The sequence below is a fragment of the Syngnathus scovelli genome, chromosome 16, assembly GCF_024217435.2.
Source record: "Syngnathus scovelli strain Florida chromosome 16, RoL_Ssco_1.2, whole genome shotgun sequence".
NCBI classification, from domain to species: Eukaryota; Metazoa; Chordata; class Actinopteri; order Syngnathiformes; family Syngnathidae; genus Syngnathus; species Syngnathus scovelli.
In genome coordinates this window covers 10,001,015-10,018,835 of record NC_090862.1, presented here as the reverse complement: position 1 = coordinate 10,018,835, position 17,821 = coordinate 10,001,015, and the positions used below count along the sequence as shown (strand labels likewise).

Genomic DNA, 17,821 nt, shown 5'->3' with positions numbered 1-17,821 from the left:
GCATGAAATGTATTGGAACGCAGCCCTCACCCCGTTGCTAGGAGGCGCTGTTGTAGCCCGGAAGAGGGCACGTCGACGGCGGTGATGGGCAAGAGAACTACAAGAACACGCGCCTGGTTTTTAATGTCTGGCGTTGCTTTAACTTAACACAACCCGAAGGCGAATCGTCGCTGAAAGCAAGGGAAGAGACAAAAGGAGGAGACACGTCGTGGTTTCGTCGTGGAGTGGGTATGGAATGAAATGGCTGGATCAGCTGTGGCATGTCATCTGTACTACAGCATCCCCAAATAGATGCACTTCTAAATACCATATTTAACCCTTTCGTGTGATGATCTAAATGTGGGTCAGCGGAACATCACCTCGGATTTTGGCTTGACTGACCTTGGTCACTGTCGTGATCATTTTTAAAATGGGAGAGCGAATCATATAGTAATCAGCAGACTGTTTCTGAATGTGTGATGAGTCAGGGTAGGAATGGCAGGAATTTGGTGTGTGATGAAAACAACAGAAAGCGGACAGAGCTTCTCTTTGTTGCCCTGCGTGGCCCTGAAGTCACAAGCTTGCATCTAACTGCTCATTCAATCCAACAGCTACAACGTGGATGGAAAGCTACGAGGAATTCTGCCTCCGAAGTGTGGCCGCGCTACAGGAGGAGGGGAACTTCAAGGCAGCGACATGCGAGCCGATGGTCACGTACTCATCTGCCATCGTCATCTGTGGGAAAGCTGCCTTGTCCCCCCTGGTAAGAAGGAAGTATACACTAGCCAGGGAGGTCTTCACGGCTATTATGCCCATGTGTGTCTGACATGAGGCAGCAAAATGAATTGGACAAATAAAAGCCCCCATCAACAATCTAACCAAATTGAACAGAATTCTCAATCAGTCAAATGTTGGACCTTTTTGCAGTTAGATGCAGAGCAGCGTCAACATATGCGCCACCTCAAACGTGGGGCGGTCCAGCTGGAAAGGCAGCAGAGGAGCAAGCCCTCGGCCCAAGTTTCAGACAAAGCGGTGAGTTGCACGTGTCTAGTCCAAAATCACCTGGAATATGCGACATCCAGGCACTTGCCACCCATCCAAAACAAGAATCTCCACCCTTCAAAGTCTAGTTTTGCTCTTGTCGAGTGGACAGGTTGTATAGCACAAGCACAGTATAGCCACCCCAGATTTCCATTTGCAGAATTAACTCAGAGTTGTTTAAGCCCAGACCTTCCCCAACAGATTCTCACAAAGGCGCTGACATGACTGCTCGTCTAAAACTAGGCCCGTCCAGTCACTTGGATCGGTCCTTAAGTACAAAACAGGGAGCCTCTCTCCGATCACACTATACTGCCATTGATTGTTTGACACAGACGTTATGGATAGATAGGGCTACAAAAGGCAAACTTTTGGCGAACGTTCACGTTCAACGAGACGGAACCGGAGTGCCAAAGTGGGCCTGCTTTTGCTCAGTGTGCGCTGTTGTGCTTTCTGGCCACTGGAGCGGCTTCTTGCAACATGGTCATCAACTGTCTTTTCTGTGTGTATCGGCTATGTTTCAGAGAATCCATCCAGATATGTATTTTCTACCGCTTGTCCTGTTGTTCATTGCAAATTTGAATTCCAAACCAGAGGCATCAAGTGCCAAGCGGCGAGGCTGAAAAGTCACATATTCCCAAAGAAACAGCACTCAACAGTTACACGCTGATCACCGACTCGCCCATCCTTCCCTTAGAGGCCAGAGTTGACCTTCAGACTGTCAGTCGGCCAACGGACCCTCTGCTCAACGGCCTCCTTGCAGAGGAGGAGAAGAGCGATGAGGAAGATATGAGTCCGGACAGCCTTCTCAAGCAAACACAAGAGCATGTGAAGAGGGAGCTGAGCAGGGAGGGGTCAAAAGGTGTCGTCCCAACACCTTCGCCCGAGCCTGTCTCGGAAGGAGAAATGTTTAGTCCAAACAGAGGTACTGAATTAGGTCGCGGGCCCGTTAGCCCTCCTGAGATTGCCCTCCACCAAAATGTGTCTGATCCCAAGCCTCAAGAGTCCGCATCGCCGCCTGGTCCGGCCGGTCAGTGCCTTTGGCGGCCGAGCCCAGAGTCCGGCCTCGGCCTCCGTAAGCCGCGCCCATTCTCCACTGGGAGCCTCCGCGTCGTTTTTCCGGGAATGCCGGGAGAATGCGCCGCTCTGTCGGAGAGGCGCAAAGTTCCACCTGGAGCCTCATGGTCCCCGGATCGCTGGAGCTCAGCATCAAGCGGCGACGCGGACCGCCGAAACACGCGGGGTAGTCATCGGTCGGGTTGTCATTGCGCCATCAGTCCGATGCGGGAAACCTGTGGGCCCGGCCCAATCGGCCTGTCGTCAACGTCGCGCGGGGTCTGCCAAACCGTGGACACTCAGCTACGCTCTGACCCAGCTGGATTGGACAACATTGATCGCAGTCAGGAAAGAACAGCTCGCTTCATCGCGGGTGTCACCGTGCGCCCCTCAAGTTGGTACAACTCCAACAAGTCATTCCAGGGAGAGAATCTCTCTCCACATCGGCCGATGCCTCGCGTTTCCCTCGCAGTTAACCTCGGCGAGGAGCCTGATGACCCTCGAGGTCCCTGCTATAAAACTGGGACAGCTTTCCTCAGACAGGCAGGTGATGTACATGCCACAAACACAGGTACGTACGTGTGTGCTCCTTCTATCAAAAGTGACGCAACAATCGTTTGAAAAGCTCACAAAAACATTGGCCTTTTTGCGCACAGAGGAGGCCTGGAGACGAGCGCGGGTTCTGGAGGAAATGCAAAGACGTCTGGAGGAGGAACACGCTTCACAAATATCGCTGCTCTTGGCCCAACAGGAGAAGGAGCAACAGTGCCTGCGGCGGGTGCGCGCACCTTCCACAACTGGTTTGCAGAACAAAATGTGGAGTGTACAAGTCGTTGCTTCATGATGTGCTTGCTTCCTTTCCTATATAGCTCCAATTTGTCGGCAGTGCACAAACTTGTTGCTTTGGCGTCCACCATTCCCAAACTTGAAACGTTAAGCAATGACCGACTGTAAACAAATCTTTTCTGTGAAAGGAGTTTGAAGAGGCCGAAAGGAGACTGAGCCAGCAGGCCCGTGCTAAGCTCCAGACCGCCGCCAATGACGGAGCTGTGAACCCAACCGCCGCTACGCCGGGTTGCTGTCAAGGTACCAGGCCGGCACACCCCCTTTGAACATGGATGGCAACCAACCTGTGTTTTCTTCCCCTCTGTCCAGGTTTCCCAAGTCCCGTGACTTCAAACAAGACCTTTCCCTCTCCGCAGTCTCCCATCTACCTACGAGGGCCCTTGTGGTCAGTTCACAAACCTCAAGCGAGGCCAAGTCAGGTGACCATCACCGGGACTCCGTTCAATGCAACCACGTCCATTTTCAGATCAGTGCACTTTCATTCACAGATTTTGGAAGCGGAACAGGGGAGAGTGTTGTTTCGAATCGGCGCCGTCGCCCGCGGCTTTCTCGTGCGCAGACTTCTCAAAACGCACAAGATCCAACATCTGTGTCAAACCGTCACGGTAAGGCTTCCATGCTTGGAGCTGAACTGGAATGGCCCACGCTGGGGTCAAGCTTTCTGTCACGACGGTTGTGTGCATTTTTGCCTTGAAACTTCTCATGCTGCTCACCGACTTTGAAGAAAATACCGAGCCAGAAGTGTAGCAGTTACTACCATTCAAGTGCTGACAAAACTAGACAATTCTCCGTAGTGCGATAGAAAAGAAAGATCACTCCAATTTCACATCTTGGTAAAAAAAAAAAAAAAAAAGAAATCCACACAACAATTCTACCTTCTGCCCAGAGTCTTATGGAAATGAGTTCAGAGGGAAAAAAGTTCCAAATTCTTCTTGCAAAATGTCATCAGCGAAGGGTGAATGTTGGATGGGAATGTGTTTTGTTTTTGTCTCCATACAGGACACACGGGACTTCATAAGGTCCTTTCAGACTGCAGGTCCACAGAAGAGAAGCCCTTTCTCAGCTCAGGATCTCTCCCTGCAGGACAGAGTTCGAGCCCAGGTACAAATGACGACGTCGTTCGTAGGCAGCGTGGTGACCCGCCCAATTGTGCTCTTCCTAGTTACGTGCAGCCCTCTATGACATCCATGAGATCTTCTTTGAAATGCCTCCGGCGGATCGATGGGCACTGCTGCAGCAGGACCGGGAGCTCTGTGCTGAGAAGAAGCAAAGAGACACGGTAACAAAGCGGAGAGACCGGCTCGATGTGAGCTGTTGACCTAGCGGGCGATAGCACTGTTAGCATTTCTCTGAGGCCACACCCCCGAAACCATTTGGCCGAGCTGACGCGTCTGTTTGAAACACTTCACGCAAACATGTTTGCCAGGTGGTGGCACTGTTCATAAGCCCCAAAGATTTGCATTTGTGCATTTCTTTCAAATTTAATTAGACTGGTGATTTGTGGCTTCTCATCTGAAATTTTACTCACTGGTCCAGCTTAATGTGTTGTTACGCATCCGTGCAAGCTCCACTTGATGGTTAGTCAAAACATTTGGTCGCCGACGTCTAACGCAGTCCTCCAAAGAGACTGTTTTAAGAAACCCTCAATCGTCAATAAGGAATCAGATACGAGCACAAATTGCTTTAGACTTGAATATTCTCACAGCAGCACAGCTTGTTGAAGTTGTTGGGAAAATAACAAACTCAGTAAATAAATTGTGGCTCTATGTGATAAAGTGTCTGTGTATCCATTGTGAAGGAAAAAGCCAAGAAGGAAAGGGAGAGAACTGCACTGTCTGCCACCACACAAAGATCTCTGGACCGGAAAAAAAGGTGACGTATGCAGGAAAAAGGCAATTTCCAAACAAAAATGGGATCTTTTTTGTCTATGTTGGTCACGGTGAGAACTGCTGTGTGGGCTCTCTTTCAGGGAGGGCCAGGCCACCAAGGTGATGCAGAAGCCAAAGAGTCCCACTCCCGTCGGGTCCTGCAAGTGTGTGCGCTCACAACACAGGCATCGGTCTTCAGTCTTTGAGCTTGACGCTGCCTTTTCACTCTTGTCTTTTGTCCTTCCCGCTTCTGCTCTTCACCTGTGCTCATTTCTTCTTTTGCTAGAGTTCAAAAGCCCAGTCAAGTCCAAAAAGGTGTCCCGAGTCAGCTCAAGCGCCAGGGGTGAGTTCATGTCCCATTCGCTGTGCAGTGGACTGGGGTGGGATGTGTGGAGTGGGGTATCGAGTGTTACAACACGTTAGCCACCTTCATCATTTGCACATGGAATTCATTGGATTGGGGCACAGGACGGAACCAAATGCCTCAGATTGTGTGAGAGGGGGCGGGGGCGAAGCATCCCTTCATATTAGCGCTCTGATTCTCACCCCACGGTGCTCTCATCAGGAGCTGGTACACAAAGACCCCCGAAGCGAGAGTGCAACGCCTGGACAACCTGAAGAAGCAGCAGTCTCTCGGCTAAGAGGCGACATCGTTCTGAAATAGATCAACCAAGCATCAGGTTTGGCACCGATGTTGCCCTTGACAACCGTGTTGTGGCAACTCCCTACCACCTTGACTTGCAATTTTCACTTGTTCCGTGGCCATGGTCCTTTTTCCCAGCCGTAGCGAAGGTCAACACTAGCTTTGCTCGCCCGTCTTCGTTGATGTTGTGTGAATTTCTGCCTTTTCTGTTTGGTTTGAAGGTAACAGTCGACTTGCACTGGCAATAAACATCATTTGAAGCGAGCATGATCTGCTGAAATCTTGTCGGACAAAATGCCTCCGCGTCACGGTGACGGCACTTTGAGTCCTATACAACTTGTTTTGACCCATGCAGTTAAAGAAGAAGAAGAATGTTTGAAGGACTTTGAATGTCTTTTTGTTTCCTTTGTAATTCCGTCGGATTTGCCTGTTATGGTTGCGTGCATTTGGTCTTCAATCCAAATCGCAATGTATGTATTTGTTTACATGCCGGCACAACTTCACTTTTCGACATCTCCCATATGAGGGAGTCGTGGGAATGTGTGAGGGAAAGTCAACCTGAAATAAAAGTGGTCAAGTCAAACACACACACGCACACACACACGCACGCACATGCGCGTACACGCGCGCACACGCGCACACACACACACACGCACGCACGCACGCACGCACGCACGCACGCACGCACGCACGCACGCACGCACGCACACACACACACACACGCGGACACACACACACACAAAGTGAATATTAATATTTGTCCACTGATCTTTATGTATGACTAATTTAGAACATTTTTATCGTCAAAATCGCTGCAATTGCATATTTCGTGTTCAAATGCAAAGGTGAAATGCTTGGTTTTGCTGATGGGACATAAAACCACAGTAAAAAGACACAAGTTGAGGCAGATAGTCCTCTGCCGCACTGAAGGGGGACGTACGTGAGCCAACAAGTGACGAATGCTACCCCAGGTAGAGGTAGACAAACAACGGATGTCACAAACAAAGCACATACTATTTTGCGCTATGTATGTTGGATTTTTGGTCCGCAATTTGGGAAGCGCGCCATCCGCGCCTCACGGCCAAAGCCATAGCCAATCACCTGTTATCAAATTTACTCACCGCGTGCTCGTTTTATTTCTTCAGTTTTAGGAAAAGGCTAAGACACCGAAACAAAATTTAGACTTACACAGGTTGGTTGAGTTCAATAACAATTCTTGTTAAGAAAGCTCTGTTTTCAGGAAAGTACAATACAGCGCTGGGCCTTTCGTGCGACCATGCTCAAGAGCAGAAAGTCTCCATTCAGAAAAGGCAATGTTCAAGGTTCTTTGGTCAGCTTATATTCAGTTGCACATGCCAGTGTGGGCCGAGTTTGATGGGTGATGAGTCAGTGGGTGCTTTCGGCAGTTTGCAACCATATTTTATTAAGGCTGTGTTAGACTTATAATCATATCAATATAATTTCCATTAGTGGAGTGCTCGTGTGGTTGGTGGGTGGCGAAGAAGGTGCAGGCAAACTGCATGAACTTGTTTTCTTCGAAGTGTTGTGGAACAGGATGTATCATCGGCCCAGACAGGGAGTACCTGACGAGAACACCTCAAGGTCGGTGAGAAACGAGAATAACACCACGTCCTGGTGGTCGGACTTCGCGGGGAAGACCCAACCGCCAGACAGCTGAGGCCGGACAGCTGCACTCAGCAATAACACCCAGGCGGGGTAGGAGATGGCCATCGACCAATCATCACACAATGTTTTGCATGTTTGAATATTCATATTGTGTTTCTTTAAAACTGGGCAACCCGGAAGAATGTGTTGTCTCTTTTGATGGTCATAAGAACACACGAGTTTTAGTGTGAGGGACCTGGGACCCAGGCGCCTGTATTAGTCAAAGTCAGTCAGCTTTATTGTCAATTTCTCCACATGCCAAAGAAACACAAAGAAACCGAAATTTCATTCCCCGCTATCCCACGGTGACAAGACATGGCCCACAATAGACAATCAAGTAAACAAGTAAACAACAGCGTGCTGAATAAATAATGAATAAATAACACAACAAATAAATAAGAGGAGCAAAAAGGAGCAAGTGAGCGTACAGCAGACATTCCAGAAAATAGCACAACAGTGCCACACGCTACGCAGAAGGGGGTAGCGAGTTCAGGGTCCTAACAGCCTGGAGAAAGAAGCTGTTGGCGAGTCTGGTGGTGCGGGAGCGCAGGCTCCTGTACCTCTTCCCAGAGCGCAGAAGGTCAAACAAAGAGTGAGCTGGGTGACTCACATCACTCGCAATCGTGGTTGCCTTGCGGGCGAGATGGGAGGTGTAAATGTCCTTCAGGGAGGGGAGCGAAGCACCAATAACCTTACCAGCCGTATTCACTATGCGCTGCAGGGCCTTCAAGTTCTGTTCAGTGCAGCTACCACCCCAGACAGTGATGCAACTGGTGAGGACGCTCTCAATGGTGCCACGGTAGAATGTAGACAGGACTGCCTGAGGAGCACATGCACGCCTGAGCTTCCGCAGGAAGTACAGGCGGCGCTGAGCTTTCTTTGCCAGTGACGCGGTGTTTGCAGACCAGGAGAGGTCCTCACTGATGTGCACCCCCAGGAACTTGGTGCAGCTCACCCTCTCCACCACAGCACCGTCGATGATCAGCGGCAGGTGTTTTGTGTGACCCTTCCGGAAGTCAACAATGATTTCCTTGGTCTTGTTTACGTTCAGCAGGAGGTTGTTGTCCCTGCACCACGTGGTCAGAAGGTCAACTTCCGACCTGTACCGAGTCTCGTCGCCCTTCGTGATGAGACCCACCAGAGTCGTGTCGTCAGCAAACTTCACTATGCGGTTGTCGCTGTAGGTCGCAGTGCTGTCATGCGTCAGCAGGGTGAAGAGCAATGGACTGAGCACGCAGCCCTGGGGGGCCCCCGTGCTCAGCGTGATGCTGGCAGAGATTTTGTCGCCAACACGCACCACCTGAGGCCTCTGACAGAGGAAGTCCAGTAGCCAGTTGCAGATGGAGGTACTGAGGCCCAGCTCGTCGAGTTTGCAGATGAGCCGCTGTGGCACAATGGTGTTGAAGGCAGAGCTGAAGTCCACAAACAGCAATCTCACATATGAGTCCTTTCTCTCCAGGTGGGTGAGGGCCGAGTGGAGGGCAGAGCAGATGGCATTCTCAGAGGACCGTTTGGCACGGTACGCAAACTGGAAAGGGTCAATGGTGGTGGGGGGGGGGGGAACGGATTTGATGTGCTCCATGACAAGCCGCTCAAAGCACTTCATGATGATGGGCGTTGGTGCCACGGGGCGGTAGTCATTGAAGCAGGACGGTGCAGGTTTCTTCGGCACAGGAACGATGGTGGCAGCCTTGAAACACGAGGGTACGATGGCCTGCTGCAGGGAAATGTTAAAGATGTCCGTGAAGACACCCGACAGCTCCCCAGCGCAGTCCTTCAGCTCTCGACCCGGGATGTTGTCAGGGCCTGCCGCCTTACGGGTGTCAATAGCGGCAAGCGCCCTCCTCACTCCGTCGGCAGAGAGGCGCAGGGGCTGCTCGTGTGGGGGGGGGAGTGGTCTTCAGCGGGCAAGTGCTGTTCTGGGCGTCAAAGCGAGCAAAGAAGCGGTTAAGATCGTTCAGCAGACGGACGTCGCCCTCACAGCTCCTCGGCGCGGGCTTGTAGCTTGCTTTGTCAGGAATAAACAATTGGTAAATTCGGTCTGATTGATCTACCGGTCTTCTCTTTGACAGAACGAACTGGCAAAATTGTTAAGTGCACCAGTGTGTGGTTTATGTTAAAGCAACTCATGTGTTAAGTGTTGATCGCAATTTGGAGTCAGATCAATAACTAAAATCCGCAGCCTAACAATTTCTTGGTGACCCCGACGTGATGTCAAGAGAAGGGTAATTGACAACTCGTGGTCTGTAGACAAGACACCAGACAGCGTCAGGGACACTGTCTGGTGTCTTGTCTACAGAACCGTTGTGATATGTGCTGTCACACAACGTTGAGCTGGTACGACGTCTCCTCAGCCCTGAGCGCTCACCACTGATAAGGTAAGCAGAATACCTGTTACTAGAAGTCGAAATTCTGCAAATTGAAAGAGGAAATTTAAGAGGAGACTGTCGTTCAGATCAAATAAGGTGTGCAAGAAGTTACGATACATATGGTGAATAAGTTTGGAACTTACGTGTGTAACGTGTACGGTAAAGTCAGGGACTTACGCGTAAAAAAAATAAAAAAAAATAGCTGGGGTGTTTTAGAGATCCCCGAGGAGAAGTGAGGCCTCCTCAAAAAGTATCCGGTGGTAACGGTTCCTCCTGTGAGAGATCAGACCGCTAAAATATCCAAAATGAGCAACCAAATTGTGTGTGTGTGTGAGTGAGATGTGTGTTCTGTGGAAGAAATCAGTAATGGAGAATGTTAAATAGAGAATAAATCAGACAAGTAAGACGAACAAAAAGGTGTGTTCATCCTTTTGTGCTTGTGTGTGCGCGTGCAGGGGATCCTCATGAGTGGGTGTGTATATGAGTGTGTGTGAGTGAGATTGAAGGAATGGATGCTGATGTGGAAGCGCAAATCGTGAGTGGCATTGACCGAAAGAAAGTGGCAAAGAAGCTACATGAGAGATGGATTTGAATCCCTTTGTCTGTGTATTCTGTGTTCGTGCGTAATCTTTGTAAAGTTTGTGTCAGTCTGTCGTCGTTCGTCTGAGCTCTGTGTGCGCGCTTTGTGTATTGGCGTGCGTGCGTGCGGATGCGTGTGTGTGTATGTGCGTGCGGTTGTGTGCACGCTCGGTGTGTGTGCCTTTATGTGCACACCCTGTGTGGGTGCGGGCGTGTGAGGAGGAAGACGGCATGGATCAGAGAATGTTCAAGAAAGGAGGGGGGGCCGGTGGGCTCCAAGGTGTGGAATGGCGCTATACCGCGGGACGCGCAGGCCTGGCCAGACCGTGGCGTCAACATTGATCCGCTGACCACCCCCTCGTCCAGGGGCGCTGTGCCGAGGAGTTCGCAAAGGCGGGGCTGGGTCCCCCGGGAGAGGTCAATGTTGAGGAGAACTGAGGCAAGACGAGGGGAGATCAAATGTTGATGAGCAAAGGGTGCATGACCAACAGCGAACATGCATAACTGAAACTGAAACATCACTGGCACTAATGTTTAACAATTTGCAAATGGGCGAGAGAGGGGCATGCTTGCAATACTCATTAAAATACTAATGTATGTGTACCTGTGGGTCTTAGGAAAACAGTTGGGCCGTGGCAGCAGTGATTTATGGCAGGACGCTACACATTCGGCCCAAGACAGATAGAAAGAGGGAGTGAGAGAAGAAAGGCAAGCAATTTTTTTGTGGGCAGAAACTGGTCCACACTGCATTAATGCCTAGCCCTGATGAAACAAAATTTGAGAGATGGAAAGAATTTGCTTTCTGGAATTGGATGAAGCAAAATTATGAAATAACGACATTTCAAAGCTAAATTTAGAAGAAACAGTCGATTGGTTGTGTCAAGTCTTACATTTGAGAATAAGAAAATAAGAGAGCGATTGAGTTAGTTAAAGTTAAGAAACAACAACAATTAACTATTATATTAATTTATTGGCAGTTATTTTGTTGATTTTTATTTATTTATTTATTTTCGATTAGTGGATTGGGTTGTCACCTTGAGAAAGGAAAAATTAGGATGAGGAACACGAGTTGAGACAACTGGTTACACACGCAGAAAGTGTGCACTGGGACACTGAAAGCATTTTACAAGGTGTGTCAAATTAAATGATGATGAAATCATATGTAGTAATACAACACTTTACTACATATGGATTCTCTAAATCATACAATTGAGTAAAATAAAACATACATTTTGATTTTTATTCAAATTATTAAGATTTTTGTGATAAACGATGGGAAAACGATTGAAAAGTAACTAAAGAAACTACAAGAAAGTGAAAATGTCTAATCATTCGCTAGCTGAGTCGCTCCCCATTCGGGGAGGCCATCCATTTTCTTGTTAAGCTAGTTGTGGAAGCAATCCAATTGCCACGAAAAGTAGCTGTATGCACGTGTGCAGTACACACACACACGAGACTGATAAGGTGTCAAGAGGTAACAAGCTTGCAGACAGAACCGCAAAGCTGCAGCGCAAAAGACACTTCAAATTTTATACACAGAAGAAGCAGATTAAATCACTGAAACATTTTTAAAGATGTGCAGCGACAAAGTCCATAGAATGAAATTCAATTATGGACGAAAAGAGGGGCAAGATTAGAGAATGGCATCTATAAATGACCAGAAGACAGACCTATCCTACCAAAGAACCTAGGCGACAATATAGATTACCATGTTTTGAAACCAAGTGGGAAACTAAGGATGATTAAAATTTGGCAGATTGCATGAGAAAAATATTTAAAAGGCAAAAAGAACAAACCACGTTCTCATTAAGAGTAACTGAAAAAAGAAACAACTGATTGCTAATGGCAAAACAAGCTGCAAAGACAGAAAAAATTGACTATGTCATATGTATGGGTTTGTGACCGATTCTTTGTTGTACCGTTGCCATTGACCAATGATTGTGTGAAATCTGCCACATATACTGGATTGTGAAATGTGTGACAGAGCATTTTATATAATATCCATTGAAAAAAGAAAAAAGAAGCCATTGCTTTCAGAGAATGTAGTCAAGCGAAATTGTATATGTATTAACATGCCAAGATCTGGGAAAAAGCTGATAAAAACCAAAACATCTTTAAATTTGAGAGGCGACGATGATCTGACCGAAATTGATGCAATTGGAGTCCCTAGAGGAGTTCCTGATTAATAAGAATTAATTGACCAAATTGCAGTGGGATGGGAGTCCTCCATTTGCTGCTGGTGAACGATGAACAAGAACGTAGACTGGATAAATAACATCCATTGCAACATGCAGAAATTGGCCGAACAGACACAAGCGGGGCTGAGGCAGTGCATGAACAGTTAGCCACGCCTTCCCTAATGTCAATCCAGAACCGCAATGCTCTTGGTATGTTGTTGTCTAAGAAAGGAGGGGTCTGCGCAATGTTCGGAGAACAAGGCTGCACCTTCATCCAGAACGACACCGCCCCTGATGGGAGCCTGACGGAGGCGATTGCAGGCCTGCGATCCCTCAACACGAGGATGAAAGAGCACTACAAGTGAATGACTGCTTTTGGGAAGTATAAAGCCCTTGTGTCCTCAATTTTACCATCAGTTGCAGTGTTTGCTGCTATGCTCACCTTGTATGGATGTTGTTGTATACCATGTCTTCGTGCTCTGTTTAATCGTCTCATCACTACAGTAATATCACCCATGGAGGACGAGATTGCTCAGATGTACCTAATGTCTGAGTGGCAACATGATGATGTTGATGGCAAAATTCCTGCATCTGTGTTACCAGACTTTTTCCCCGATCCATGCGATTCTGAATGATGACGTGACGTTTATCCTTTGAGTGTAAACATATTTGTTTTCATAAGTGTGATCCGACAACTGAAAATCGAGAGAAGTGGTTGTTTACGGTGATGTGAGGATTTGAGCAAATGTGTGATAAACAGGAGGGAAATGTCAGAATAATTACTTTTGCGCTAGTCGGCCTGAACCGCTCAAGGCCAACATATCTGTCTAGCCTTAAGGAGTTCTTATGCTCCCTTCCTTTTCTTATCTGTGAGAGGCCCTCAATAGTTATGAACAGAACACCTTTGTCTTTTGTTTTAGTTCAAGAGAAGTTCTTTCTCTCTTATGCCTTGTAGTTTTTATTCATGAATTGTTGTTGATCGGGACAGTTTTTAAGTTATCCCATATTTATTCAATGTTTGTTTAAGTAGACTTTATGTAAGTTATCTCATTTCTACTTAACGTTTGTTGGAGTGTATGCACGAGAAGTATCTGATTATTTATTCATCATTATTATTGTGTGAAACGTAGCAAGAAAGTCTAGAGCATTGTTTTACAGGGACACGGCATCCAAGTTTGGAGATCGCAGCCGAGAACGAGGCTGCCAACAGACTCTGCATTCCTGGTGTCACGAATCAGCCAAGGCCATGCAGCCTCGCACCACACAACATTGTTAGCTAGTTAATCAGCGTTGCTACAGCCACAATCTCCCCTCCCTTTAGTGTAGCAACGCCTCTTGTAATCAGGGCGTTGGAAGGACTAAGGACACTGAACAAAAAGATGAAAGAGCATTCAGGTGTACGCACCGATATTTGGTCTGATTGGATGAAAACGTTCGGAAGCTGGAAAGACCTCATCATGTCTGTGCTTGTTGCTGTGGCTATTTTTACTACAATTATGATTTTATGCGGTTGTTGTTGTATTCCATGTATTAGATCACTCATTGTCCGGTTGATCGAGAAAACCGTTGGCCCGTTGCCACCGATTGGCCAATATACCCTGGTGACTCAACATGAGCCGCGGGGGGAAGAAAGGACTGACAGCATGCTGGTCGCTGCTTGCTAGAATAACCAGTGATGACCTCATAAATGAGGTCATGAGAGGGAATAAAGGGAAATGTGCTTTCGGCAGTTTGCAAACATATTTTATTAAGGCTGTGTTAGACTTATAATCATATCAATATAATTTCCAGTAGTGGAGTGCTCGTGTTGTTGGTGGGTGGCGAAGAATGTGCAGGCAAACTGCATGAACTTGTTTTCTTCGAAGTGTTGTGGAACAGGATGTATCATCGGCCCAGACAGGGAGTACCTGACGAGAACACCTCAAGGTCGGTGAGAAACGAGAATTACACCACGTCCTGGTGGTCGGGCTTCGCGGGGAAGACCCAACCGCCAGACAGCTGAGGCCGGACAGCTGCACTCAGCAATAACACCCAGCCGGGGAGCAGATGGCCATCGACCAATCATCACACAATGTTTTGCATGTTTGAATATTCATATTGTGTTTGTTTAAAACTGGGCAACCCGGAAGAATGTGTTGTCTCTTTTGATGGTCACAAGAACACACGAGTTTTAGTGTGAGGGACCCGGGACCCAGGCGCCTGTATTAGCTTGCTTTGTCAGGAATAAACAATTGGTAAATTCGGTCTGATTGATCTACCGGTCTTCTCTTAGACAGAACGAACTCGCAAAATTGTTAGGTGCACCAGTGTGTGGTTTAGGTTAAAGCAACTCATGTGTTAAGTGTTGATCGCAATTTGGAGTCAGATCAATAACTAAAATCCGCAGCCTAACAAGGGTCATTACGCTATTCAGGCAATATATCCAAAAACATTTGTTATTTCAAAGTGCTCAGATATACATATCAGATCATTAAATTATAAAAACCTTTGTCATTACCCCATATCAAAATTTTCTAGTTATGTCTTCTTTATTGATTTGGTGTGTAGGTATAATTATATGCTTAAAATGTTTCTTTTATTGATTTAATATGTGAATACACTTGTCTGCTTATGTACTTTATTCAATGAGGTTTGAACATATCTGTTTTTGTAGCTAGGCAGGACGTTTTGTATTTCGAACCCATTCCTTCAGTAGCTAAAGGTGAAGTGAAGGAGGCGTTTTGGAGATTTGATGTGTGCGTGTGTGTGTGTGTATGCGTGTGTGTGTGTTGGGGTGCTTTAAAAATTAGGTTGCAATGCGGTTGTGTCCTGCAGAGGGCGTCCAAATGCAACACAAGCCAATCAGTGGTTCCCTGCCTCATCCCGAGTGCCAACACAGAGGCGTAGATCTAGATCAAGTTCCTTCTTGTCTCATGCTTTAAGACCTCCATTCATTTCTTGCTACTGGCTTTCATTGACATGAAATCACTTTTTTTAACAGCGCATTCTTGTGTGCCAGCACAGCAACAAGCTAAACTGGTCTGTCTGGGTTTCCCCCATGTTGACCACCCTTTTCTGTGCATCTTCTTTCATGCCACACGCAAGTGTGGGGGTGGGGGTGTTCCCCAGCACTTTGGTGCCATGTGTCCTGGTGTCTTCATTGCTCTGGAGTCATACTACCACACGCGCACACACATGAACTAAGAATGTGCACACCAACTGTACCATCAACATATTCTACAAATGTTTTGGGCCACTTTATTGGTGCATTCCCATTGGCTCATCAATACGACATTGGTACTTATTGGTCAAGCTGCCCCTCTTGTCCAAGCCCCCACTCCACCACCTCCACATGTATGACAAACAAAGTCTGTGGATAAGTGTCCTGTGCATGGGATCCTTGCGGTTGTAAGTTTCCAACGTCTCCATTTGGACTTTTCCACTCTCGCGGTGTGTGTGCTAAAGGACTAGGAAGTCAAAAGGCATACAGATACTCACTCCGATCTGCATGACCAAGCAGCTAAACAGGACAGGTTCAAAACAAACAAACAAACAAACAAACAAACAAACAAACAAACAAACAAACAAACAAACAAACAAACAAACAAACAAACAAAAGAGCGACGAGGTGGGTCATTGCATGATCGGAAAAAAAAGACATGCGCGAGATCCCCGTTGCTGTAACGTAGCTGGAAAAGAATAAAATAAAAAACACGTAACTAATCTGGGAGCAAAGCAATCAGAAAGTCCCCCCAGCTCCAAGCCAGGTCCTGGGAATAATAATTGAGAGATGGTGGAATTACCGCTTACAAGTTTAAACCCCACATCTTCTTCTGACCACACAGTGCGCATCGGGACCCCCCGCTTCATTCTCGGCGACAAAATCCTAAAGCTCTACCTCCAGACGGACGGAAGGTGTTGTTCTATTCCGGGCTGAGGTGAGGTTTGCTCCTAATTTAGCCATTCCGCTGCATGCCCGTGTGAAATCGCCTTCGTTTACCCTGCAAAGAGCAAATATTCATTCATGTCTCTTCCACAGTTCCTCCCATTCTTCCTCATATTTTGATGCGAGCCCTCCCTCTCATAAGGGATTTTATGCCTCCAGAAATAATCGCCAAACCAATATTGACGCCAGCTCAAGACTGCGGTGGTTACGCGGGCCGCCGAGGATATGGCAGAGTGTCAAAGATGGCGAGGGGAGGATCGCACCCTGTTTTTAAACAAAGGGCAAACGGCCGCTTATCGGGTTGCAAAAAAACCAAAAAAACAGGAATGATGTAGATGGAGTGAGAAAGAGGGGCCAAATGGGAGAGCTGTGGGATGCTGACAGACAAGGAACAGCGCAGGATGGCGGGAGGGAATGGGGCATGGCGTGAGATGAAGTGGAGCAACTTGAAGCGCACTGCAGCTGGTGTGCATCATGGTGCTTTGTTTGCCTCCGCCGTGCGCAACCGCCTGAGCCGGCGCTGGAGCTGCTCCGCCTGCAAGGGCCAACGAGTGGGCCAACGAGTGGGCCCACAAGTAGGCCAACGAGTGGGCCAAAGAGTGGGCCTCTTTGTTCCAGCACCGTCCATCCTTCATTTCACTGACAGAGTACTCGCTCACCACCAGAGAGATAGAAGAAGACACTTTGTACCTTCAAGAAAGACGGGGGGGAAGTGAACCGATAGGAGCCCAGATAACAGAGAATGCGGTCAAGAGGCTACAAAAAAGCAATCGAAAGCAGATTGGAGTGGATGAAAGAGGCCAAATGAGGAGTCATTGAATCGGGGGGGGGGGGGGGCTCCTCAGGGACCCCGGCCTTGTCTCGCGCCCAGAGGGCCCGGTGTTGATGACAGCCTGTTTTCAATCGTATGGACTGAGCAACCCCGGGCCGTAAGTTCCTCTGACACACAACCAACCGGTGGGTGTGCTTGCTACAGGCTGAGTGGGTTTTTCTATTTGTAGTCATCTTTGTTTGGCTGGGGAATGAGGGGACGATATCAAGGTGCAGCGTTAACGAAAACTCAGAATCAGAGGCTTGTTTGAAGCCCCCGGCAGGTCACGTTTGCATTCTGAGCCACACTGTTTCCTCTATTGATTGGGAATGTTTAGCACATTAGCGAGAGGTCAAAAGAGGAGGAGGGGACGTTCTCACGAGAGGCGGGTCCAACCAGTGAAGCTATCCAGAACCCGAGCGCAGACACAGAAACCTATCAGGCTGGAAATTTAGCTGGCGAGGCGAGTCAGTGGCGCTTTGTTGGAAGCGCGTCCATTCATTTGATGTCCACTAGTGGCTCTCCTCTCGACTGCCGCCACGTAAAGATCTATGCACTGCTTGGGCCTCGCCCGGCGGCATCCCGGACACCTAGTCACGCCGGATACCTCATCACCGCCGCTTCCCCCTTTTGAGAATGACGAGGTGGGAACCTCCCTTCCCTGCCTCCATATTTGACCCCCTTGTTGGCCTATAAATGTACGTATATGTGGTGCCAGTGTCATGCCTCGCCTCCCCTCTGCCCCTCCCTTCCTCTCCCCTCCCGGCACCTCTCCCGAGGCTCTCTCTGAGAGGCCAATTATTCCCTTATTGTTGACACAGACAAGCTGACAGTGTCCCTCCCACGTAACCCGTGTTCTCCCCGT

At 48.1% G+C, this 17,821-nt stretch overlaps 1 protein-coding gene across 4 annotated transcripts; it reads left to right on the top strand.

Annotated features, from left to right (window-relative positions):
- The first annotated feature begins 36 nt into the window (after positions 1–36).
- On the top strand, positions 37–5,695 carry LOC125983641 (uncharacterized). 4 transcript variants are annotated; one of them, XM_049745074.2, is made up of 14 exons: positions 37–228; positions 591–742; positions 907–1,011; positions 1,612–2,644; positions 2,730–2,851; positions 3,048–3,159; positions 3,229–3,524; positions 3,919–4,020; positions 4,082–4,198; positions 4,718–4,791; positions 4,889–4,951; positions 5,074–5,130; positions 5,353–5,467; positions 5,652–5,695. In XM_049745074.2, the coding sequence occupies exons 2-13, from the start codon at positions 602–604 to the stop codon at positions 5,426–5,428; spliced, it is 2,298 nt and encodes a 765-aa protein (XP_049601031.1). In that variant the 5' UTR covers positions 37–228; positions 591–601; the 3' UTR covers positions 5,429–5,467; positions 5,652–5,695. The 4 variants fall into 4 exon arrangements, with proteins under 4 accessions (XP_049601031.1, XP_049601033.1, XP_049601030.1 ...); XM_049745075.2 differs by having other exon boundaries at positions 41–228; positions 3,229–3,338; positions 3,408–3,524; positions 5,353–5,695; XM_049745076.2 differs by having other exon boundaries at positions 39–228; positions 1,715–2,644; positions 5,353–5,695.
- Positions 5,696–17,821: the final 12,126 nt, after the last annotated feature.

What these genes read in the sequence shown, in the direction of transcription:
- LOC125983641 (XM_049745074.2), top strand. Translation starts at nt 602, where the DNA reads ATGGAAAGCTACGAGGAATTCTGCCTCCGAAGTGTGGCCGCGCTACAG. An exon ending in AGGACAGAGTTCGAGCCCAG is followed by an intron (nt 4,021 to 4,081) that starts GTACAAATGACG and finishes TGCTCTTCCTAG; the next exon opens with TTACGTGCAGCCCTCTATGA. An exon ending in TCTCTGGACCGGAAAAAAAG is followed by an intron (nt 4,792 to 4,888) that starts GTGACGTATGCA and finishes GCTCTCTTTCAG; the next exon opens with GGAGGGCCAGGCCACCAAGG.